This window comes from Halichoerus grypus, chromosome 4 (genome assembly GCF_964656455.1).
Source record: "Halichoerus grypus chromosome 4, mHalGry1.hap1.1, whole genome shotgun sequence".
In the NCBI taxonomy this organism is placed as follows: domain Eukaryota; kingdom Metazoa; phylum Chordata; class Mammalia; order Carnivora; family Phocidae; genus Halichoerus; species Halichoerus grypus.
In genome coordinates this window covers 101,390,172-101,416,401 of record NC_135715.1, presented here as the reverse complement: position 1 = coordinate 101,416,401, position 26,230 = coordinate 101,390,172, and the positions used below count along the sequence as shown (strand labels likewise).

Here is a 26,230-nt window from a genome sequence, read left to right as displayed (position 1 = left end):
ATCTACAAGTGTGGGTCTTACTGTGTATAAATTACACCCCAAACTGAACAAAAGTACAATGGGAAAGTAGGGCCTAGTTTTTAATAATAGTGACTACTTTTTGAACTATCACTATGTGCCAGACACTGTTCAAAACTTGTATATACATTATTTCTCTCAAGGAGTTAAGTGTTATTGTTCTCCCCATTTTACTGATGAGAAGAGTTTAGGTCACTGACCTAAGCTCACACAGCTAAAGGCTTAAGTGTGGACTCAAATCTGTTTGGCCAAGATTGTACATCCATTTTTATTTAAAAATTTTTTAAAGATTTATTTATTTTAGAGAGTGCACGCACGTAAGCAGGGGTGGGGGAGGGGCAGAGGGAGAGGGAGAGGGAAAGAGAGAATCTTTAAGCAGACTTCCCACTAAGTGCCGAGTCTGACGCGGGGCTTGATCCCAGGACCGAGATCATGACCTGAGCCGAAATCAAGTCGGTCACTTAACCGACTGAACCACCCAAGTGCCCCTGTACTTCCATTTTTAAAGTTGGCATTTTGAGTCAAGTAGATCCAGTTGGGAGGCACTAATGGGGTGCTGTTTCTAAATTGTTTTTCCCTTCTTAGGGACCAGCATGAGCGACCTTCTGCCGCCCAGCTCCTGAAGCACTCCTTCTTGATAAGAAGTCACTGAATGTACATCCACTTTTCTCTCCAGTTCCTTTATAGGCACTCTGTGATTACTTCATTGTGGGAATGATGGTTAAGGGACCTTTGTTTTCCTACTACTGAGTCAACTCAACCCAATTTAACCAGATCCTGCAGTGTCGCTAACTAGTAAGTTTGCTACGTATTAGCCTCCTCAAGCTTCAGGCATGGTTACACATGTATATGAGAACATTTTCTTCAACATAACAACAAAAAACCTATTCCAGTGTTTACAGCTTTGGACTGTCCAGGAATTACAATCTCTATTCCTTTGTAGGATTCTACCTTTTAGTTTTGGTCTATCAATTTTAATGTCCTTAACTTAAATTGTAAAAACAAAAAAAATTGTTTTGGCTTGGTGGGTAAAGACATTTATTTCTTGGAAAGGAAACGAAAGGAAGGTGAGAAATTAAAAACTAGAGAGATGCTAGATTCTGTTTACTTTGGCAGCAATCTTAACTTTGCAGACTACAGGAGCCTCAAAGTTAACAGGAAGAGCTAAGGGCCTTGGCATTTCATTATCAGAGGGTCCCCTAAGTTTCCACCTACAAGAAGCTGTACTGTTCAAGGTGGCTCCATACACCTCAGGCTGCTTTCCCTGTAATTTATAGTATGACTTGAAGACTTCACTTATTTGCAGGGTGCATTAAGTCATGGCACATCTAGAACTAGCTAAACCTAAGCCTGCTAGTAGGACAAAAGCTAGATCTGATCAAGGGGAGTGGGTCAGCATATAAATTTTTTCAGGGCTCATTTCACCTAAATGATGGACATCCCCAGTGAGGTCACTTTTTTTTTTTAAGGATTTATTTATTTGAGAGAAAGAGCGATAGAGCAAGCAGGGGGAGGGGCGGAGGGAGAGAAAGAATCCTCAGGCGGACTCCTGGCTGAGTGCAAAGCCCGACATCAGGATCCTGAGATCATAACCTGAGCCTAAATCAAGAGTCAGACGCCCAACCGACTGAGTCACCCAGGTACCCCCTGAGGTCACTCTTCATTTCTAGAACACTGATAAACCTCACCAGAAAAAGTGGACAAGTTGTCAGAATTATTACAATGCCTTGTTTTAAGTTGGTGGAAGAAGCATTGTTAATTAAGGTTTCTACTGCTGTGATTCCACTCATCTACTAAATTTCATTGACACCTATTGTTTTGAACTATTTCTATAGAATCTTTTTACTGGCTGCTATCATTTCAAAGTGGCACAATTACAAACTAACTTCAGGTGTATTCTAACACCAGTTGTCAGGCTTTGTCAAAATCAAGCTGGTTCTTCAGAAGTTTTTGAGAAGCAACTGAAATGCAGTCAAGCTGAGATAAAAGATTTTACTTTGGCCGACATGTTTAGATACGTCTTTCTGGGTATACCTTCCTTCTTTGTAATTTGTACAGTTTTCTCATATCTGATAATTTAAGAGATACGTCCCTCATTTACTTGTATATCAGCATAATCTGACAAAATGAAGTATTTTGTTAAAGTGGTTTTTAAAAAATTTTAGTTGGGATCTTAAGCATTCTTTAAAACCTGGATGGTTTTATCTGATTTAGGAGCAAATAAACTACACATGGGAAAGGCTAGGGAGCAAAGCATATTCTGTACACACGTGTATCATAGCAATGGACACATGAAGTTGGTGCTAACAACCCTAACCCTCTTTATAGAATACTGAACACAACTTTGGAACAGAACCTTCAAAATTTTTTTCAGTAGGTGACCCTTGGTCCTAAGAGTTTTCTGTTGTTTTGTCATTCCTTGTGTTTAAGACATAACAGGCTGGAACTCTGCTCTTATCATTGCCCAGATTTTTGCTCCCTTTTTATCTTCCTTTGGGAGGAGTGTCTGAGAGGAGATAGGGAGTAGAGTTAAGTGGTCACGGGAAGGACTAGCATTTCCTGAGCTCTTAATATAAAAAAGCACCTCATTTAATTCTGTTGTTTGGGTTGGTTTTCTCATTTTGTTAAAGAACGATAGGGTTGAGAGCTAAGTGACTTTCTCAAGGCCATCTACTGGTAGGTGGAAGTCAGGACAGTCACTCAGTAATGTGTGTGACTTTACAGCCTGCTGCCTCTCAGCTGTGTGGTTTATAAATACAGTTACATCGTTAACCAAACAAAACCCCACTGCGATGCTGATTAACAAATTCCACCAGTCCAGTTAGTGACTTTGGTTACTCTAATGGTGTGAAAAGCTTTTCCTTTTTCACTTAGCCACAGCTCCCTTTTCACCACTCACAATGCTTGTTTTTAATTATATTCCCAAGTACACTTCATTATGTACTGAATCTTCCTGTCTGCTCCACCAAAGGAAATCTAACTCCCCAGAGCAGTTCCAACTCTACAGCACTTCCCTAACTTGAAGCTACCTTAGTCCTTGCACAGGAGACATTTCTCAGTGGCGGAGTGAGGACAGCTGCCAGAATGGCAAAGAGCAAGCTCTGGAGTATGGGACTGGCGTGTCCAGGACTCCACCATCCACTTCCTCCAGCACGACCACTACAGCAGTCCGAGGCCTTCTACACTGGAAGGAATAGGTCCAAGATAAAAACCACTTAATCTGCTCAATGAGCAGTCAAAAGCCTCCATCACCTACCAGGTCATCTTTATTCCTCATACGTGCTGCACTTGCAAGTATTAATTCAGCTTAAAGCCGCTATGTAAGGTAGAAACTTGCATTTTAAAAAAGCTTTCCAGGAGATTCTGTCAACATTAGAGTACCCAATGTAGGCAGTCTGCATGTTCACTGGTGATCACTACAATTAACAAGAGTGCAAAACTGGAATAGCAAACAATTCTGAGGAAAAGCTCAAGTACTTTGTCCTACTGACATCACTTCTCACACTTGTGCAAAACTATGGCTGAATTCATCTGTAGAGTAATTGCTCTTATGGATTATAACTTGAAAGGCTAAAACAAAACTCAAACCTAAAACTGACCTTGGGTATATGCCCTGACACTTGTAAGGTCTAAAAGCTCTTAATTTCATGGCAATAAAAGAAAAACCCTTTCATCTGTGAGGCTCTTCACTGCTTTGGAGGGTGGTACTGGGAAGGGGGAAGAAGGCAGTTCATACAGCAGAACTAAAACAAAAATGTACAATTGTTTTCATTATATTGAGAACAGCAGGGCAAAAAAAGAGGGAAGAAACAATGGAGTAGGATGTATTACAAAACGGAATTACTAACTTTGGTAAGGTGGAATTGACAAACTTTGTAATGTTCCTAAGTAAAACTCATGCAATTTATTATATGCTAATACAACAAGCCCTTACTGGTGTTATCAACAGAAGATTAAGACAACTCTCTTTTAATTGATTTCAAAACATTTATTTTACATTTAGGCTTAAGATGCATTTTAGAGAAAGTAACTTTTCTATCCTAGTTTTATTTTATTAAAGCCACTGCATGGCTTCAATTTTCTTTCAAGGGGAAGGTGCGGGTAAATTGGTGGGGAAGGCAAGGGGTTGGAGAGAGCAGCAATAATAAAGTAGTTTATGATTAAATATTTTTTCACGGATAACTCCCCTTCCAGATAATTGCAACTCCTCTTTGCTTTTTGGGGAGGTGATTCAACAGTTTAACCAAGAAAATCCCGAGGTATGAATTAGAATGAACAACTTAAATTCTGGAAACAGTAGGCATGCAGTTTAATACACACCCAACTTTAATGCACCTGGACTGGATTTCATCATTCCCTCCAATAGCTAAAACATACCTCTACCAAGAATCTCATCAATGCCACCTATTTAGCCTTCCCTGATCGCCCAAACCTTAAACCTCACAACCCTATGAATAGGTACATTTTGTAGGTAAGGAAATCAAGGCACAAAGTCAGGTAATTCACCGCAAGGACATCAGCTACCAAGTGGTGGGTCTGAGACTAGAATACAGACAATCTGAATGAACTCAAAGGCCACACTCCTTGAAGATTTATGAAGTTACTCAGATAAAGAGAAACTTAACATTAAGACCTTATTTCCCAGGGACTGAAAGTTATTTCTGACTCACATTAACAGCACGTTACAGCCTTGGATTTACATTTTCAATAAACAAATTTTATTAATAATTCCTCGTAATAGATACTGTCCTGAAATTCTGTAACTAACTAAATTCATGCCACAAACACAAATTCCTGTTTTGGATTTTCTATCAGCAAACACCCTATTCAATAGTCCTTGGGGGTTCTGAGCATATTCAGAAAACAAAATCCCAATCACTGCGGACAACAAATGAGTACAGGTCAAGTTTTTCAAACCAAGTGAAGCTGCTTGAAAAATACACCTTAAAAGAAAGAATGTATTCATTACTTAACAATAGGCAAATCAAACCAACTACTAAACAGGTTTTAAGCGAGGCTTCCGCCCAAAAGTTGGAAATAAGGGAAATTAGCTCTCAGAATCTCCTTTGGGGTTAAAGGTGAATGGGTGAACTCACCTTTATGAAAACAATTACTCCTAGCCATACAACCTTCAATGTATCTTGCTTATCAACCTATTCTAAAGAACCTGTCAGGTGAAAATAGATACTAGTAAATTATACGGGAACAGAAAAAGAGGAGTCACAGAAGCAAAAGCTGGCTGTGCCCAAATCGACACTGTGGAATAAAAAATGGATGCATATAAAATCTTAAAAAAAAAAAGGGGGGGGGGGCGCCTGGGTGGCTCAGTCTTTAAGCGTCTGCCTTTGGCTCAGGTCATGATCCCAGGGTCCTGGGATCGAGCCCCTCATCGGGCTCCCTGCTCCACGGGAAGCCTGCTTCTCCCTCTCCCATTCCCCCTGCTTGTATTCCCTCTCTCGCTGTGTCTCTCTCTGTCAAATAAATAAATAAAATCTTAAAAAAAAAAAAAATGGATGCATGGCCAATCAGACCTAAAACACTGAGCATTCCAGACCCACTGGCAAGATCATCTCTACTATAAAGGCAAACTTCCCTTACAAAATAAGCGCACTTCTAATTTGGCTTACAGCAATCAAATTTCAGGTATTAGAGGAATTGTGAATTCTCAAATTAATACACTGGTATCATAACTTGGTACCCTAGGAGGGCAGAGACAGAATGTGCTGTTTTCCAACGCAAAGATCCCCATCTAAATCAGCCTACCATAAATATCCGGGCACACAAGATTACCAAGTATCATTCTGTGAGCTCAGTTAACGCAAGTTTCCTGGGTGTGGGATTCACTGATCCTTCATCTGGGTAAATGCAGTTAGTGAATCCTACTGCCTCCCAAGAAAGCCTCTTGAGCAAAAGATTGCTAAATCAAAGATTCTTCACAAGAGCTCTCAAATTTTTCTCAGCAGAGATCTTAAAAGTCACCTAGCAATTTAAGCACAGTAGTAGCTAAAGAAACAACTGCTTACTGTTTAGATAAAATGTGGAAATGGTGAGATATTTTGAGAATATAACTGTCTTCCTTCAGAGCTACTACCATGTTAAAAAAAAAAAAGAAAACAAATCCTCCTTACTTATTTCCACAGTAAATGCAAAATACCCTAACATATCTAATCGACCCAAGATACTTCTACAGTACACAAGTCATGCATAGGTATGCACTGGTTTATTTCTAAGGTTGGTTATGGAATAAAACCCAGCAATTTAAATTCTCAAATATAACCAAAAAATGTGCTTAAAATGCTAGGAAAGGCAACTGGTAACTAACAAAAACATTTAAAATTTGGTTCTCTGAAGAAGACCAGTCATTTCTTTAGGTCAAGGAAGACAGACAGACCAAAAAAAAAAAAAAAGGTATTCTACCTAATTATAATCTGTTGGTACAAAGTCATGCAAGCACTTCTCATGACATTCCACACGAAACCACTGATATATCATGGTAGAAATCTGGACTCAACAACTCTAACCAGAATGCACCTGCACACACAGAGAAAGATCAAGATGCACCTGTGACTGCTTTCAAAGACAAACCTAAGAAACAAACTTCAGGTTCAACAACAAAAGGGAATTGGGACATTTTGCAAGGTCTTACCGCTAAAGGATACCGCTAAAGTTTGGTACAGCAGGCCTTCCAAGAATGTTTCAGTGAAAAAACACTCTGCTTTTTGGTTCTGAAAACATATTTTAAAGTAGCTAAGGCATATATTTAGGGGGCACAACTCAATACTGGAAAACTACTTAAAAGAGGTAGAAGTAAAGCCTTTCTATGCAATGTGCTTCTGCATAAAGGTAACAAAACTATGATCTAGGGAAAAGACAACTGAAAAATGAATCACTCTTTTAAAGGATGTTCAAAGATAATGCTTTTTAATATTTCAAATATTAAAAAAAATCTCATCAAAAATGTAAATCACCTTAACAGTACTTTGCACATGTGGAATTTCATACCTAAATTTGATGATACTATTTTGGTTTATTTATGGCTACTTACAAGAAGACTCAATAATAATGTCCATTCATTGGAGTCTTTTTCTTTGGTTGAGCCTATTGGGACCAGGCTGATGAACTATTTTACGCAAATGAGATGGGGAAAACAAATTAATGGTAGTATGAGTAATAGGGGTTTTCATTTAATGGAAATGAAACTTAAAAGGATTTTCATATTCATCCCCATGGTGGTTTTAGAACCTATAATCCTCTTCAGAGGTTAAAGAGTTTGAATAGCTCACACAATCCTGTACAAATTACAACTGGCTGCCCTTTAATAAATAAAGTCATTGTAAAGAATTACATTTACAGAGTGAAAAGTGAATACATAGCATTTCAAATTCAATTTTGGAAGTACTAATAAGTACTGACCCATAACAATATATACTAGCTACCTTTTAAACTGTCCATCATTAGCACCAATAAAGATTCAACAAAATTACCTTTATTCCCACATCTCAAAACAATTCTGCAAATTCTTAGTGAAGTTTAAGTATAGTCACAGACCTTAAATATTCACATTGTTTTCTATGTCATACTGAAAATAAGTTCACTACTTTTTTGGATATTCTTTACAAAATCTTAGTAAAATTCCTGGTATTATCATCCCCCATTATACAGTAGCACGACCACCCTATGTTGTTTCACATGATAGCTCCTTAGAGGTTTCACATCTAAATTACCAAGAACAAAACCCTTCCCCGCCCTCATCTTGCACTCAGCTTAATTCTATACTAGTCCTCAGATTATGTACCACTGTAAAAGTATAACTGTATCAAAATTACCATGTTTATGGATACAATAATATGCCATACAGAGCAACAAAGTTACATGTAATGACAAAGATTACTAAAGTTATGCAAGACAAAGAACAAATGTTAGGACATGCTAGCTAGGCAAAGTCCCTAGAAAGAGGCTCCTAGTATCCTAAGTTCAAATAACATTGACAAAATAATGAACAATTATCTTAAAAAAAATTATAAAGCTACTGGCAAATTAGGTAATCGCTAAATAAAGGTAGAGCACGAGATTAAACGCTCTAATATTTACAACTGCAACATACTTGAGTAAAATTACAATTGTGCACGTATCAGTGGCTTTGTAACAAAAATAATTCATATACATAGAGGAAAAAATTAAGACAGTTTTCAGTTCAACGAAAGTTGAAAATTCACCCCATCTAAAGACACTCAACAGCTCAAAGATTTACCACAGAATAAATTCAAGATTAGCTGATAAACCGGAGCCACATTACTGGTGTTTATGACAGATTTTAAACAAGTTAAAGTCTATTGTTTGTTCAGAAGTTAGATGACTGTGCAAACTTGACCTCAACAGGAATATACTGAGATGTGCAAACAAATGTAAAACCTCCACTAGCTTGTTTACCTGGAGGCTAACCCTTTTTTCTCACAGAGCTTCCTGATAACAACCATAAGCTATAAATACAGGTACAATGCACAGTCAGTGATCTTTTCTTTTTATTTATTGTTAGAATATAAAAGAACTGAGAGAGCAACAGGTTAAGTTCATTTCTATAAGGAAGACTGCATTTACCTGAAAAAGAAATATGGCATCACACACAAACACACTTCATGGGAGGAGTATGTTTAAGAATATGGTGTCATTCTGAACACTAAAGGAAAAGCAATCCCTGTTTACTGTTAAAATATGTAGTGTTAAAGTTCTTTATTTAAGAAAAAAACTTACTAGTTCTTCACTATATAAGTTTCGTGGATTTAGTTTTCAAATCACAGTAATCTACATAACCATTATTAACAGCTCTGTGTTTATAGTACTGCAACAAGCCGACAAACATTTCAAATGCACTTCACATCAAGAGTATGTAAACTTTATTTTTTCCTCTTCAAGCCTTCAGAAAATTAGGGGCTATTTCAGCAGCCAACCTGGTCAGAAGCTCTGAAGGCAAAAGTTCAGTGCCTCACAGTGTAAATACATGACCATCTGCGGCACTGCATACCCATCTGGTAGTGAAGTGTCCCCCCCCTTCAGTGGCTTCCAGTAAGGCCTAGAGTTTAAGGTTAACATGAAAAAGTGCCACCTTTGTTTTAGATTAGTGATGGACTCTGACAAGATAAAATAAAGTTATATCGTTATACTTACAAGCAGCTCCAATCCTGAGTATTTATGGTAATATCTAAACATACAAAAATGTATGTACATTTTTCTCCACTTTCTTGTAAACAGTTGTCAGTATACTGTTTTATCCCTTTATCATTGAAACATGCAAATCATACATACAAGTATAAATACACAAAAGAAAACAATTTACACTCATTCAAAAGCCAAGCAACAACAACAAAAAAATAGCTACAGTATTCAAATTATAAATAATGAATGCTTGAGGCATCTTATATTCCTAGAAGCAGCCAGCCATTCATCCTAATGTTCTTAGCTGCAATTGTAGAAATACTGAGTTTTGCACCTTCCATGCTTTTACAGTATTTATAACACTATCATATGTGGAGATAAAGACTTGTTTACTATCATCTCTTCTTTTCAGAATGAAGAATAAAGCAGCACTTACAAATATTGATACAGTGGCAGCAAGAGCAGGTGTTACCACTGCTAGATCAGGAGAAAGTTTTCCATTCTAACCATTTTTAAATTAAAAAAGTAAAGGAAAAATGGACCTAAACAAATGATTACATGTTCATTCCTTGGGCACTTAACAGCGAGTCCAGCATGTCGAATGTGTCTTTGTAGTCCATATGCTGGCTGTTTGTACTGTACTCGTGATTGACATCAGGACCGTTGGTCTCCACTGGCTTCTTGTCCAGTTTCACGAGGGTGCTGAGATGTCCGTAGCCCACCTGGTATGTGACAGGGGGAGGAGGGGGTAAGGGATGGTTAAAAACAGAGTTGTGAGAGGATATATACTGCTTAACAGAGGAGGAAGAACTAGATGAACTACCTGAACTTTTGGAACTTTTGCTCATTTTGGAGTGATGGTTGTGAGATGCATCATTGACATGCAGCTTCTTCCTTGAAGAGCTGGAACTAGAGGAAATGCCATCACTGCTCAGGCCGACGGGACTCCTCAGAACAGTGGGTGGTATTCCATCAGCACTGTGTTTACTGCCACCGCTGCTGCCGCCACTATGTGAGTGGGAATGCTTGTGACTGCTAGGGTGGTGGCGGTTTGAGGGATGGTCCTTGTGCTTCTCCTTATGGTCTCTGCTAATATGTGGGCTCGAATGCTTGCTCTTCCCACTGCCCTCATCGGAAGAGCTGTGTCTTTCTGAGGAAGAAACTTTGATTTTCATTTTCAGTTCTTCTTTACTAGCACTCTTATCAGTGGGTGGTATTGGAATCCGTAATTTCAGTGATCCGCTCTTTTCCTTCTTTTCCGCCATGTATTTTTCAGGTTTTTCCGTATTTGTGATGGGAATTTTCATTTTAATGGGAGAAGTGACAGAACTGCTGCTGGCTGGCTGTGACTGCACGTGTTTGTGTTGCTGTTCTACTTGGGCAGCTACATAATGATCTCTTACATCCAGATCAAGGGTTTCTAGCTTACGCTTTTCTCTATATTTATCTAAAGACATTTTCTGAGGAATTACTCCAGGAGTAGCAGAAATTGGCCCGTGGTGTTTACTGCTCCCTGCTTTATGAGCATATTCTTGCTTAATGGATGAATGATCGGAAATTTTGTCCGGTCTGTGATGTAATCCTGAATGCAGTGATATAGAAGGTCCCTGCTGGAAGTTGATGTTGTACTGGGTACCAGACAAAGATGTCTCTTGTTTCTGTGAATACATCTGTTCTGTCCTTGCTGATTCTTGATGTTGAGGCCATTCTTGGTGTGATGACAAACCATAGGAGGTACCTGGCATTCCTGTTGCCAGCATTGACAAATTATCAGATGTATGGCTGTCTTGAACAGAAATATTTCCTGAATTTAGAGGTACTGGTGCAGGGAATGCTGATGTAGATGGTTTCTGAAAACTTGGGTTTGTAGGCACACCAGTAACGCTATCTACTAAAATGGAATTCTGGACCAAAGATGAACCAAGAAGTGGCGTTTCTGAAACTTGTCCATCTACTTTTGGTTTCTTAGCCGCCTGATTAGCCTATTTAAATAAAACACAAAAGAAGCAATGACAGCAAAGGAATTTAATACAAATTTCCTTGCTTTATAAAAATCTATATTAAATATATGCAAACAAAATCACCTGGGGTTTAAGGCTTTATGTCACCAGTAAATAAATGTCTTATTTAGAGGCCCAAAAGAAGGCTGTAAAAAGTGGAAACCACTGGTTTCAGAGTTAGATACAGGTTAAATCCTAGCGAGCATTTGAGAAAGTAATTTAACTTGTCTAGGCTTTAATTTGCCCATTTGTAAAATAAGGAGAATATTTCCATTATAATCACCGTGAGAATTAAACACACAATTTATAAAGTACTTAACAAAGTCCACTGGACACAGCAGTTGAATAAACTATGAGTGTATGCAGCTTACAATACACTGTAATTATCTAGGAATACTGGAAATAAGGATATTTAACCAAAAAATTCAAACTGGTTAGCTATGTAATTGTTAGATAAGCGACAAACTGATATGCTATTAAACCCTGCCAATTCTCTTACCCTCCAGTTTCGAATCCTCTTCAACCTACTAGGTGTTTTCTCCAATATTTGTAGAAACTCATGTGTTAGCTCTAAAAATAAAATTTAAATTTAAAACTTAGAAGGTGTCTTTAGGATTTATATTTCTCTCAAGTGGGCAATATTAAAAAGGGGCCTCAAGAGTTCATCTACTTCACTGTCACCCTTCTATTCAACCTTCAGCAAATATAGAAGTAGACACAGATCTGAACTGCTATATTCAAAGATGAATTCTTAAAAAAAAAAAAAAAAAATCACTCTCCCCCCACCCCCATGCTTACTCAGAATCTCTGGAAAATTTAGTAGCATTAAAATTCCCCCCAAATAGAAAATCTTCATTAGGCAAACATCATAGTAATAATTATTGCAGGCAAGATCTATCAATAGATTCTTTAAAATTAATGGACAAAAGTTTGAGGAAAAAGAAGGTATCTGTGTAATCCTAAAATACCTTCCTCAAGATATTTAATTACAAAGAGAAGACCAGTAACTTTACAATGGAGAAACTCAGCAGATATCACCTTAACCAAGTGATCAGAGTTATTATTACCAGTAATAAGGTATACACTTTGAGAAAAACAAAACAAACAACCCTTGATATATGATGTAGCCCTTGATAAGATGCACAGGGTAAGGTACAACCCATTTCCCATTTCTGTGGTATTCTTGCCAAAAATACATAATTTCAATCTAATATTGAAAAATATTAAACCCCAATTGAGGAACATTCTATACTATAACTGACCATTATTTTTTCTTTTTTTCTTTTTTTAAGATTTTATTTATTTGAAAGAGAAGAGAGCACGTGTGCGCAAAAGCAGGGGGAGTGGCAGAGGGAGAGGGAGAAGCAGACTCTCCACTGAGCAGGGAGCCTGATGTGGGGCTTGATCCCAGAACCCTAGGATCATGACCTGAGCCGAAGACAGATGCTTAACTGACTGAGCCACCTTGGCGCCCCCGACCATTATTTTTCAAAGTGTCAAGGTCACAAAAGAAAATGAATGATAGAAAAACTGACATAATTTAGAAGAGATTTAAGGGGCATTTCAAGCAAATGGAACATGGGATCCTAGAACAGAAAAACTGAGGACATCAAATAAAACCTATAGTTAGGTAATAATATTGTAACAATGTTAATCTCTTGGTTTTGATATCATGTATATAAGATGTTAACATTGGAGAAACCAGGTAAAGGGTATATAGAAACTGTACTATTCTGTAGTTTAAGTTTAAAATTATTTCAGTGTTAAATGAAAAAAATTTTTCCATCTATACTCAGATTCCTAGTAATTATTACTCTTAACTATTAGTAAAACCACCCTGGTCATATATTTTTACCTCACTTTTTTCTTAAATTTGGGATTACAGTGAGATGACTCACTTTTCCAAGGTGGTGCAGTGATGAATTCTACTTTCCTAACCCCAAAATAGTGCCATTAATAAAGCTATTGACCACTCAAGACAAATATTCATACCAAATGAATTACAATATCATGTAATATCAATAATGCCAATTCAGTAGAGACTACATAGATTCATTTATTATTTTTTAGTATACACAGTAAGCTTCTCTATGAATGATTCTAGGCAAATATGCCAAGACTGATAATGAAAATTCAGACAATACGAAATTTTTCTTGAAGCAAAAAATATGCAAAACCTCGGCACTTATTATATGTTCATAAGCTGTGTTAAACCTGCTCAAGATTCATGAACTTTTTGATCCAATTTGAATGAAAACAATCTAATGCCTGGACTACCATTCTTCCTAACCTGAAAAAACCCCCACCTTTTTCTACTTGGACACTTAAGAATCTGTCAAATAATCACTGCTAATCTATTAGTTATGTGCACAAAAATCACAGATGATGCTTAAAATAGAGCTTTTCCCTTCAAAGCTACTATACAGAAAAAAATTCAAAATGCAAAAAACACATGAGGGTTTGTTATTAATCAGAAAATAAAAACTCTGCAAAGCAACAAATGTTACAGGTAGGCCAAGTCCAAGCCAACGGTGTTTTTGCAACAGTCATTAAATGAATTATTTTAGTGAGCACTAATGCTTAGACACCAGGCTAAAATTCAGATATATCTTAATATCTTAAACTGTTACTTTTCTCTCTTTTTTTTTTTTTGTGATTAAAACACAGAGAAAGACTGCTATAGGAAATGCTGAAATTGTCAATGTCTTAAATGTCCCAGATTCCTACTCAGTGGCTCTCCAAATGAGTAAGAGACTTGAGCCTTTTCAGATGGAAGCAGAGAGATTATTTAGGTGGCCCTCACTGTGTCAAAAAAACCAACTTTATAACTTAAGAGCAGTGTTAAGAGGCAGACTACTTGCTTTTTGTGAACTTTTGTTTTAGGATCATGTATATAAACTATTTTTATTCAGATTACACCTACTTTATCTTATCTTTTAACTGCTGAAGTAAGATGGTGGCATCGATAACCTATTTTTCAAGTCATAGATGAAAAAAGCCCCCACTTTTAGAAGATGCCATTTCAACTCATTTAAGATTTCCTTCTCTCATTTTTTAAAAAGATTTTAATTATTTATTTGAGGGAGGGTGGGGAGAACACAGAAGGACAGTGAGAGAGAGAAGCAGATTCCCTGCTGAGCTGAGAGCCTGACCTGGGACTCGATCCCAGGACCCTGAGATCATGACCTGAGCCGAAGGCAGACGCTTAACTGACTGAGCCACCCAGGCACCCCTCCCTTCTCTCTTGTTAAACTTAAAAACAAAACAAAACAAAACAAACCTCTGGCAACATAAGGAAAAGAGCATAATCATGTGGCAGTAATATAGCATGAGATACATACTCTGTGAGAAATTTTTCAGGGAAAAAAAACCACAAAACCCCAAATCAAAAAATCTAAAAAGGAAGCATATTTTACCAGAAAGGTAGGCAATATTGCAATTATGACCTGTACGACGTGTTTGTAAATGAACACAGCCACACCCATTCATTTACAGATTGCCCAGGGCTGCTCTGCAGCCCCAGTGGCAGAGTTGTGTAGTTGGTATAGACAGAAGGGCCCATAAACCCTAAAATTAGAGTTACTTTTGGCCCTCCACAGAAAACAAACATCTAGGTTACAGAAACGTGAGATTTTATTGGAAGATCATATTCAAAACCCAAAGGGGTCTCTATGTAACATACGTCCTCAGTAGCAACAGATATAAATCCTATTTTCCCATTAGCTTCAATTTTGCAACAGAAGTTAGGGAAAGCCCACAAAAAGAGTAAGCTGAAAACCTAACATACGAATTTAGGTGTATCTTCGGTAAGAAGTGTAATCTATTTCCTTTCTGAAATCTACAATACTTGGTTAAAATGTCTGAATCCCCAAGAATCTCTCCTACCTCTGGTCAGCTTCTCTTATCTCTAACCAGAGAAATTTCTTATTAGGACACCCAACTCCAGGTTCACGATTTATAGAATTTGTACCCCGATTTTGTCAATTCATATTTAGTAATGCAAGGCAATAACGACGCACGTCACTATCAGTGGAACTACAGAGCAAGGAATGTTACCCTGAAATACCTTTAGCTCACTGCTTCACATGTTCTACAGTAAGTTATAACCGAATACCAACCTATAGCATTACAAATCATATATATGTTTTTTGAAAAGTCCTGAAGGCTTTAGATAGTCATTGGTAGTTAAAACATGTTCAAGGTTTTTTCTTTCTTTCTTTTTTTTTTTTTTTCCTTTAGGCTAATGAATCCTTATTTTCATCACGTTCACCTGACCATGTAATTATACTTTTTAAAATTCTATTACCAAATTGTTAATATGAAATTGTAGTTATGTTTTTAAGGAGTCTCTTATCTCTTGAAACACAAACTGAAATATTAATAGTTGAAGAGATATCTGGGATTAATATCAAAATAACTACAAAGGGAGGGGGAAATGTTGGAGCGGCCAGAACTGGTAACTGTTCACTTAAGTATGAGTCACGGGGATTCGCTTTTTTTCAAACCTATACAAAAAGTAGGCAGACTTTTTCCATAATAAAAAAATGTTTTCAACGTAAAAAAGGATTTATTTTTCTCTACTTACCATCTAGTAATTCTAGAGTAACCGTAGGATCCACATATTCCCACCAATGTTTTCCATCAGTTGACACAGGAATCTCCCAATTGGACCATTTGCAAGCCAAATGAATACATACACATGCTATCACTGTTGGTTTGTACTGAAGACAGAAGGTGGTAAGGTGGAGACTGTTGTAGAGCAGGTTTGAAAACGAAGAACCATAGTAATTCAAATATGTAAAACAAAGAAAAATATTTACCAATAAGATTAGAGCAAAAACATAAACGTTTTCTTTTTTAAGTCTACAGTACAAAACCTTATTAAAAACTAGCACTATAGTTATAAAATTCTAATACTAAAAAACCTACATAGATTATGAACATTCTCTACATTCTGACTCCCCAGATCATTATACTATTATTTTATTAAGACTACTAATATATTAATATTTCTAAATTTTGAAGTATTTTTACTTCTTCATAAAAGGAGAAGACAGTATATTTCCAATAATCAGCATATAACATTTTAATTTTTTTGTAGTATTTTTGTTTCTTTTGTAATGTCATGGCAAAAAAGTAAAGAAAAAGCAGAAGACTCTGTAAAATTGACAAAGTAATTTCAACATCACATTATAGAATCAGGAATTCTACCATTTGATGTGGGTTAACAAACATAATTCTCAAGTCAAAGAGAATCTAACACTTATCTATGTAAACCTCTGTCTTCTTTTCAGCAAAGCCACAGAGAAAACTTACCTTTTGGTGAACAGCTTCAAGGCCCAATGCTGCTAAGTACTAGAAAAATGCTACCTTTCTCCTTCTGCTATATGCCCCAAACTGGGCATGTAACATGTTACAGCTAGCTTTTTCTAATGAAAGTTTTATATTTAGTACTTTGTTTTTCAAAATTCCAAGGGATAGAGGTTAAATCCCAACAACATATACCTAAGAAAATATATTCGTATTTGCCAATCCAAAGCTTTACATAAAACTTAACAGTGTCACAAGAAATCAAGGACCACACAATGCTAGTTTGGTCCCCTCCTCCCGAATGACCCATTTAAAAAACAAATTTAAGGCATTAATATAATCAACCCAGAACAGAATTATCTATTAGATATTAAAGGCTTTAAAAAATTATTCTTCCAGTTCAGTTCAGAATTGATGAAAAATGTTTATCAAGAGCAAACCCACACCACTTTTTCTTTATGTAAACTGAAAAGGAAATAAGTTTTTTTAAAGTAAAAATTGTACTTAGTCAAATCTAGGCACTGACAGGACTTGGCTACTTCTGATTTACAACTAGTGGGTATTATCTGGAAAAAAAACCCAAGTTATATAAATTTTATTTATTAAAAAAAAACTTTTATGATTAAAGTTAAGATTGGATCAATGTGAAATTTAAAAAAATTGTCATTTAACTATAATTGTAAACTAGAAATAGCTTTATACTTACCAAGTTGCTCGAATTTCTACGTTAAGTTTAGCTCTTTGTAATCTTTAGCTGCTATTCAGGCTACCAATTTTAGACTTATGCACTCACAAATCGAGAATATGTCATCAGAAAGCACCACTACACTTCACAATGTGCATTTAACCCCTCTGTGCCAAAAGTCCCTTGTACAATACACCGCAAAGCAGACAGGAAGGTACCACCACAGTAGATGGTCCAGTCTCCTGTTGCAACAAGGGTAAGAGACACATTGAGGGGGCCCTGCATTAAAGGAAGCTATAGTGTGCTACAACAGTGCAACAAAGAGGGTCAGGATAACAACCTGTTGGTAGCCATGAAATAGGATGTCTGTGCCAAATCCTTGCTTGCTGTAAGAAAAGAAAAAAAAACGAAGACAATACTATCAGCTTTAATGTGCTACCATCAAAAAGTTCTCAACACAACAAAAACTTCAAAGTTTTGTACACAAAAAGTAAATTTTACTTACTACTTACAAATATCACAAGAGCGCCATCATTTTCTATACTACTGAAAATCTTCAACAACATTCACTCAAATGTTTCTTGCTATCCCCCAAAGATCTGAGAAACAAGCCGATTTGCTTTTAGCTAGCCAGTTACAAGGGCTAAACTTGTTACTAAGTTAAGCATCTAGTCAGCTAAAAGTTGCAATAAAGCATTCTCCTGGATTTAAAAAAAAAAAAAAAGAAGAAGAAGAAGAAGAAAAGATTTTGAAGTCTAATACAAAATACAAAGAGTTGCCTGCCAGACTTAATCCTCAGTCATCATATTTAAGTTGGCTTAAGTACTTCCATCCAAAGAAAAGAAAACAAAACCCCCACCCCCCCAAACTCAAGAGAGCACAAACTGCTCAGTTTTTCATGCTACTAAGCATCAACAAGGAATAAACGACCTAGAAACATCCTAAGGGCATAGATATAGAAAACTCCACTACATATATTTTTCTTACAGAATCCAATAGTCAACTTTAGAAAAAGATATAAGTACTCCGGGGAATCAGGATGCTTCAACACTGGTCCCCAAAGGAAAAGCAATTTTTACCAACTAGCTTTTAAGACATTGAAATTGAAAACAGTCCCCCGCTCACTTTATCTGATTTCTTATTCTCCCCAAGAGGGATTCTTTTGCTATAATTTCCCTTTTCCCCCAATTACATTCATAATCATTGATGTACCTTTCCCCTCTGCTCACCTAGGATCAGTTCACCTCAACTCACCCCTCTCTAACAGGCCTCAAATTTGCCCTCTATTTTTTTCATGGCACCTGTAATCCCTGCTGCCCCATGTGGATCACCAACATAAGGTATACAAAAGGGATTTGGGCTTAGCAGAGCTGTGCTAAGGAAGAGTGTCAAAGCATCAGATGTCTTGGAGGCAGTGTGACTTATGTATGGCATTCTTTCCTGGTGGGGAGGGAAGGAGAAATCACAGAAATGAAAGGTCCCTGTAAAATGACATTAGCCAATTCTGCAGCAAAGTAGCATAATATCAACTTTCTCAAGTCCAGAGGGGGCGGGGAGGGGGCACGAAGAACTTTAAAGAAACCAAACCATTTACCACCCCCCTGCCCCTCAAAGAATCAAAATACGTAGAGAAGGAAGTAAAAATAATTTTAAATTGCCGTAGCAGTTTTTACCTCAGAATATATCTAAATTCAATAACCTATTAACAGTGTGCAACAGAGGAAGAATGTAGGGAAAATGTTTGTTAGCTGAAAATTTTAACAGAGCAAAGAAAAACAGACACCAAACATGAAAGAATGTTTTTAAATGGAATGAAATGTAAACTATAGTTACCTGAAATGTTAGTCAGACAAAATGGAAGTTAAACATATGTAAGATTTGTACTAAAATTTAAGAATTGGTCACATTTTAAGCATTAACAACAACAAAAAATTAGATTTAAATATTCTGCTTTGGATAAAACATCAAATTTATAGTTTTTGTGAATTTTTAAAAACTTACTATTCAACTTTGCAAATGAATGGACTTGATGTCTCTAGCTTTAGATACAGGGGAACATGTACAAAAGCTACTGAACTCTGATTATGGATTTTTGAAGAGGACTCAAATTTCACAATGATACTAAGCTGAAAATTCAGTTTCATCTCCTACTAAGTACATATATATATATTTTAACCTATATAAATATCTTTTTTCATTAGGCTTAGTTTAAAGCAAAGTTACATGGCTCCCCATTATTCTGACAAAACAGCTTATTCTTTCAAGTTTTTAGGAAAACTACTCTAAAACTTTTTTTTTCTTAATTCAAACATATACACTAGTTATCTAATATAATTCTATACTACACTGAAATTCTGGGATGAAAATGTGCTCTAAATTATATTCCAATAACCATGAAGTACAGGAATCATAATTAAATATGTTCTACAAGTCATAACATGTACTAGCTATTCGAATCAAAAAAATATAAATGGGACTTTCAGAAATCCATGTCTTAACAATGACACTGTGATAACAGGTTTGTCTTAAATGTAGCCATTAACATAATAAAATCCTACCAGGTATATGAATTAAATTTAGAAGGAATAAAATGTGAGAATATTCAGGTAAACACTAAAAAACAAAGCAGAGCCTTTAAAAGTCTTACCCATTTTGTTTGGAATAAACCTAAAGAAAAGAATCTGGGGGTAAAAGAATGAAACTGCAAAATTTCATTTTCAAAAAGTAACAGAAAAAGGCACAATGAAAGTTCCAAGTGGTTGCTCTTAGTACATTAACACTTCAAATGGGAAACAGGAAAGTAGAAGTAAGAAGTAGTGTAACAACATGCAACTGTGTAAAGAATATATCTAGGGATACAAGAACAGATACATAGGATTCATTAACAAGAGTAGAAAAATGTATACCACATGCTTCATAAGCAGTAAAGCAAATAATACAAAAAGTTCCTACTCCTGTTTTAAAAGGTTTAATAGGCACATCACTTGCTGTCTGTAGCATACTATGTATTTCCCCAAAACACACAAAAAAGAAATTATTTTCAATAATGCTAAAGAACTTTGAAAAATGTATTAAACCAATTTTGTTCAAATGAACACGGGGAAAATATTTCCAAAATGGCAAACCTGCTAAGACAATTTTTATCTGAAAGATCTGAGGATGGCCTCCAAATTCTTAAATTGTCATCATTTTTCTAGAAGTCAATGAAAGCTTGAGATAGACCAGAAATTTTCTGCGTGTATGTGTCAATGGCCAACTTCTTAAATATTAAATGAAATGGGACTGGCTTAGCCTAATGGGGAGGTGGGGAGAGTCTTAATATTTGGAAGCCCTCCAATTTTTTAGTGAAAGGAGATTCTCCTGTAAGTTTAAAGGAAACTAATTCACCAGGTAGAACCACATACAGAAGTAGATGAATAGGTAGATGTAGGACACCAAAAGACGTTGCTTCAAAACGACATCTCCCCATTTTGATAAAACTCATTCAAATCAATTACAGACAATAAAAAGCATTAATACTTAATTTAGAAGTTTCAAAGATCACTTACCTCTTACTAACTGGGTACATTTCACCACATCTGTGTGTGGATGTTCAATGGTGATCTCAAAACCTGAAATGAAAAGCACTTTTTTCCCAATCACTTACCACACTACAATACTTGCCTGAGAAATGCCATGTGTCAGCACAACCATAAATGTGTATAATACATCGTTCATTATTAAAAAGATCCAAAGACACAGTTATTTTGACATGCTCATTATACCTTCAATGACGAGAAATAATTTCTTCTCAAAAACAATGTTCCACTTAATGAAAACTGGTTAACAAAGCTATTCGTAGATTGGGGTGATATTTATTAAAAATTCTGAATTATGATTAGTTTGAGATTACCCTCAGGTTAAAAACAAAATTATGGAAAATATAACTATTAAGCAAATAATTCAACTATGTAACATATTTTTAAACGTATTACAACTCTTTCCGAAGATGTAAAAAGAATATTTTTCATAAATATAATCCCTGGGCCATAGTGGGATAAAAAGGACCTTTTAAATGATTTATAGTCCTCTTATTTTCTTAGTATGCCTTAGATGAGAGGGTTTCAAAGCTAAGTATAATTAGCTTATAATTACACTTCATTGATAATAAAGTTATTAAGACAAGTGAACCTTGTAGGCTCAAGATTCTTTAAATCACTGTTTCTAAAACCAAAGATAAAATGCTGAAAGAGCTTTCAATGTCTAAACAACCCTTAGGCAGGGCATGGTTTTTCCTTTTTTTAAAAAGTGGAGGTCACATCTAGTGTCTTCAGAAGCAGTAAACGAGTAACATCCTGACAAACAGGTAATCTAGATTTTTAAAATTGCTGTGTGATCTATTCCTACTGTAATTAAAACTGCAAAATCATACTTTAATCAAAGCCACAGAAGTGTATCTTAAAAATTCTAACATTCCCCTTAAAATAACGTAATTTTCCTTTTAACCTTTATTACACAAATCTTTGTAAATTTCATATTTATATAATGTCATATAATAAAGCAATAACATGCTAAATCATTGGATTTGGAGCTAATAAGATTCTCACTTTTATTTTTATATCTTTTTATATTATAAAAACATCAAACAAGTTATATCTATTTCAAACAAGCTACTTTTCTTAAAAAAAAAAAAAAAAAGTCTGTCATGATGGGAGGCTATGATTATCGCACTTCTTTTCAACGTTTGGGAATGGAGTAATAAATAAATAACTACCATAATGAATAATGGCTACTTATGACACACACACTATGTGGTACATGTTTTTTATATACTCTCTCTCATCTTCAAATTCACAATGTTAAGGCAGACATTATTTCTCCACCTCGCATATATAGAATGGAGATATGAAAGGTAAAACAACTTTGCCCAAGCTTAAAAAGCAAGTCAAAGGGATATGGATTTTAAACCAAGAGCTCCATAAAGCCCATGTTATTCCCATCATACACTGCTAAGTTCTTCCAGAAGTAATATATGACTTCACACAAGACAGACCTTGTTAGGTCTCAATTTCCTCAACAATAAAGTGAAAGATTTAAATAAATAATCTTTAGAGGTCACTTAAATTGCAAAAAACTTGAAGACAATGTAACTTTTAGAAAAGGATGATCATTTAAATAACTACTGTGTCACATTAAAAATGTGATAAATTTATTAAATACTGACTATAAGTCAGAATATTTGTACACATTACAATCATATGCAGTCTTTCACAATGAAAACTATGTTTACCATTCAATTAATGGTAAATGAAATTTTTAAAAAAATGGTTTCCTTATAACCAGGTAATACTATTCTGGCCCCAAACATTGTTTTAAAATGAAACTTTGTTCAATGATAAAATTATTCCATCTTTAGGACACCACACTGAAGAACACAACACAAAAATAATATCTGACATAAGTACATACCTAGGGTTTGTAGCATTATGGTTTCAAGTAAAACCAGTTCTTGAGTCTGTTGAAGGTAAGCCTGCCAGGTAAAAATAATAACATTAAAATGCTTAAGATAAACACTACTAGACTATGGGACCGTTAAATCATTACAGAAGAATCAGAGTAGTTTGGAAACACAAAAGAAATAATTTGAGGGCGACAGACAAATCCTATTTTCTACAACCAATCTAAATTGAATTACTTCTAATACAGAATATGTAAACAAGGTAAAAAAAAAACCAACAAAAAACCCCTAAAAAGACAACAATAACATGAAAGGAGGTAGAGCTTAACTGAAAACAACAAACCCTCCAGCCTGTAATACAAAACTTCATGTAGGCACTGGTGCTTCAAGACATACTAAGATAGGAAGCACCAACTCAAGCAAGAACATCAAATTCAAACCTGCCTGTGAAGAAAAGACGCATAAACTCACTCTAAGATATTTCATGTAGTAATTCCTTGATGGTGAGAGTAAGTCAGTGAGTTATTTTTTTAGAACTTCCTCTCTTCAAAAAGACAAAATAAAATCAAAGCAAACCCTCAAATCTCTAGGTTAAAAGAAAACATTTTAGATATAAAATATCAAAAGAATGTATCATACACCCATGGGGAAATAGAGGGCCTTCTCTTTTAACTTCAACAAATCATTCCCCTACTGTAATTACTCTGGGAATAAAGAGTATGAAAAATTTCTACCATTATCAAATTTCTTAAATTATGACAACTGAGTGTAAGGTGATAAAAAACAATACATCATACATAAATATTCATGTAAGGACATGTTGCTAAACTCAGAGTGAAAAGCACCTTTATTTATGTCCCATTTTAAAAAGGTCACTAGATGATTTTTTTAAAGCATAGATTTCTATTATTTGAACAATACCCTAAGTATTCACCAAAATTAATTCTGAATTTGTAAAGTTAATAGAAATTACAAGAACAATCTCTGAATAATCACACATTCTTTATTATTGAATGGTTACATTAGTATCTCACTCCCTTAAAGCCAACATCTAAGATAAAACTTGTCATTAATAAACTCAGATATACTTTAAAAAAAAAAATCAGATACACTTTTTTTTTGTATCAGATATACTTAATCTGGACTTTAGGATTAACTAAATGAAAGTAAACTAATATAATCTGGCAGTCATTTAGTAGTTAAAAGTTCCCGATAAAGGAACTCACCTATAATACAAGTGCTGGCAAAGTGAATTTAAAGGCCTAGAATTCTAGCTTCTGTTTTAAGATGTCATAACATTTTAAAATGGCACTTTCAAAATGGTCTATTAAAATGCTGATGATGAACAAGCTGTTTAGAAGTTAGCATTACTCTTGAGGAAAATTAAAATATGAAAAAAACCCTCTCATGAAAGTATGGTAAAACAGCATCTTTATGGATCAGTATCAGAGAGGTAACTATTAGTATATATGCATTAACAAAGGAACAATTCTGTAAAATTACTATTTACTGTTCTAGAGGCAAGTCCAGGGGTTTTTTCTATTTTTTTTCATTGTTGACAATTTAAGAGTTATTTATCTCTGGTCTCAAATGGACCCAAACAATGGAGATGATATGACTTACCCTCTACATACAGCATAGGTTTGCTGTGAGGATAAACAACAAAATGTGAAACACTTATAACCACCTTTGAATCACAGCCTTAACATGATTCAGAACGACACTGAAACTCATGTACATACATAAAATATGTTTCTGTTAGATCACTCCCCAGTATTACATCCTAAATGGTGAAAGAAATAAGCAGCAGTTGGAAGGCAACACCAATTGAATTATTATTACATACATCACATTTAGTATCCAGCAGTGGCTCTAAGGGATGAAGACAAGCATGTGCTACTTTGATAACATGTTCAAGTTTTCGAGCCTGTTCTTCCACTTTTGCAGCCAAAAATAATGCGGTAGGTGATATTATCTGCAGAAAAGATAAACATTTGGTGATTTAAAAGTAAAAAATTTTGGAAAAACCTTCTATTTTCTAAAGGAGGGGCGTGCAAAGAAGGAATGGAGTATTAAAAGTATGAACTGTGAGTTGGGCTAAGATTGATATAAGAGTTTTAATAAAGGGATTCATTAAATAAAACTAGTTACCCTAGTCTATAAAACCTGCTTTACTTGTTTTGCAAATAGAACACCAAAGGGAAAAAGGAAAAAGACTTCTATTTGGGCTAACTAAAAGAAACTTTAAATCTTACTAATGCATATTGTGGAGGTAAAGGGGGAAAAAAAAAAACCTCAAGCAAAATAATAAAGCCATAGCTTAAAAAAAAAAAAAGTAGTAAAATATACCCAGATTTTCCTTCTTTTTAGGTACAGCTACTACTTTCTAGGGTTCTTTTAAATTAATCAACAATTCATTGTGTGGCTAAGAGCTACATAATACCGCTTTCGGGACAGAAAAAGGGTCTATAAGGCAAAATGAGAAGATTCTGAACGTGATTACTACCTAGTATCTGTATTACTTCACTATAGCGTATTAAAAGTAGCTAAGAAAAGAACAAAACAGAACAAAACCCAACCCAGGGAATAAACATGTAAGATAAACCAAGAGAGCAGAAACACTGCCAACAGATCAAGAAATATGCAATTTTTTTTGGCTTCAGTAAGTTATATGTTCTTGGGATTGAAGTATAAGAACATAGCACTACAAAGACATTGACTAAGACAGAGAAACATCAATTTTGAGCACTATTTACCCAAAAAGGTAGTAATAAACCAAATTAATTGCTGACTCAGAAAATAGGCACATTCTAAATTCAAATAATCAAGATAACACAGAAGAAATTTCTCATGGGAAGATGATTTCTAAATGATAAGATTCAGATTCATTATTTTTCAAGAGATGAACACTGAGTCTCACTGTATCTTGGGGGTCATCAATCACTATATAGAAACAATGCCAAAAGAGGGAGGGGAGGAGAGATAAGAGCATAAATCATGCTACATGATTTGGGTAGTTAACACGAGGAGAAAGTTTCTGATACAAGGAGGACTCTTTCCTCTGAGCTTTTAAAACAACTTATAAATAATGCTGAACCATGAAATTTAATCACTGGGTTTTGGATCTGAAAGGGACCTTCACTAGTCCAATTGCATTTGCAGATGAGTAAATGGGGTAAAAATGACTTCAAGAAATTCACTTCCTGATGTATACATGTTTAAAACAGACCTAAAATTAAGTGAGCTTGGCTCCAAACAACCAGTAATGTTACCTTAAAAGGACTGAGTAATTTCAACTTGGGACTTTCAACTTACTTCCATCCTTCAGAATTAAAATTACAACAAGGAAAAGATGTCAAAATTGAGAATGCTCAAAAAAACAACTTATTCTTAGTTTTCACAGACTGAGAATAAACTGTTATCTTTACAACAAATTTAATTAAGCAACACCAAAATTAGTTAATATTCTTGAAATACCAACTAAACTTAAGCAGTCATGCAGGCAGGGGGTCTTCTGAAATGTAGAAAGTACAAGAGAGTGGATAATCATTTCCGAGCTCAGTTATTTCTTCCACATGCTGAAAATTTCCTACACTGCTACCTACTTTGTTTGATTAATTCCTTTTC

At 35.3% G+C, this 26,230-nt stretch overlaps 2 protein-coding genes across 12 annotated transcripts in view; one reads left to right on the top strand and one right to left on the bottom strand.

Moving 5' to 3' along the window:
* Positions 1 to 670, top strand: part of MAP3K19 (mitogen-activated protein kinase kinase kinase 19) — a 46,069-nt gene extending 45,399 nt beyond the window's left edge. For all 5 annotated transcript variants that reach the window (XM_078070708.1, XM_078070711.1, XM_078070712.1 and 2 more), the window contains one exon: positions 604 to 670. In XM_078070708.1, coding sequence (XP_077926834.1) covers positions 604 to 670 — 67 coding nt within the window. The remainder of the gene's footprint in view (positions 1 to 603) is intronic.
* A 6,252-nt stretch (positions 671 to 6,922) lies between these two features.
* CCNT2 (cyclin T2) overlaps positions 6,923 to 26,230 on the bottom strand; it is a 38,311-nt gene continuing 19,003 nt past the window's right edge. For 2 of the 7 annotated variants that reach the window (XM_036106935.2, XM_036106936.2), the window contains 8 exons: positions 24,450 to 24,578; positions 22,615 to 22,675; positions 20,715 to 20,777; positions 17,507 to 17,552; positions 15,757 to 15,920; positions 11,671 to 11,741; positions 9,995 to 11,153; positions 6,923 to 9,893 (listed from right to left, as the gene is read on the bottom strand). In XM_036106935.2, the coding sequence (XP_035962828.1) occupies positions 9,826 to 9,893; positions 9,995 to 11,153; positions 11,671 to 11,741; positions 15,757 to 15,920; positions 17,507 to 17,552; positions 20,715 to 20,777; positions 22,615 to 22,675; positions 24,450 to 24,578 (1,761 nt within the window). In that variant the 3' untranslated portion in view covers positions 6,923 to 9,825. Of the gene's footprint in view, positions 11,154 to 11,670; positions 11,742 to 15,756; positions 15,921 to 17,187; positions 17,553 to 17,671; positions 17,768 to 20,714; positions 20,778 to 22,614; positions 22,676 to 24,449; positions 24,579 to 26,230 lie in introns of those variants that run through there. The other 5 variants (XM_036106933.2, XM_036106934.2, XM_036106939.2 and 2 more) reach the window with 4 other exon arrangements.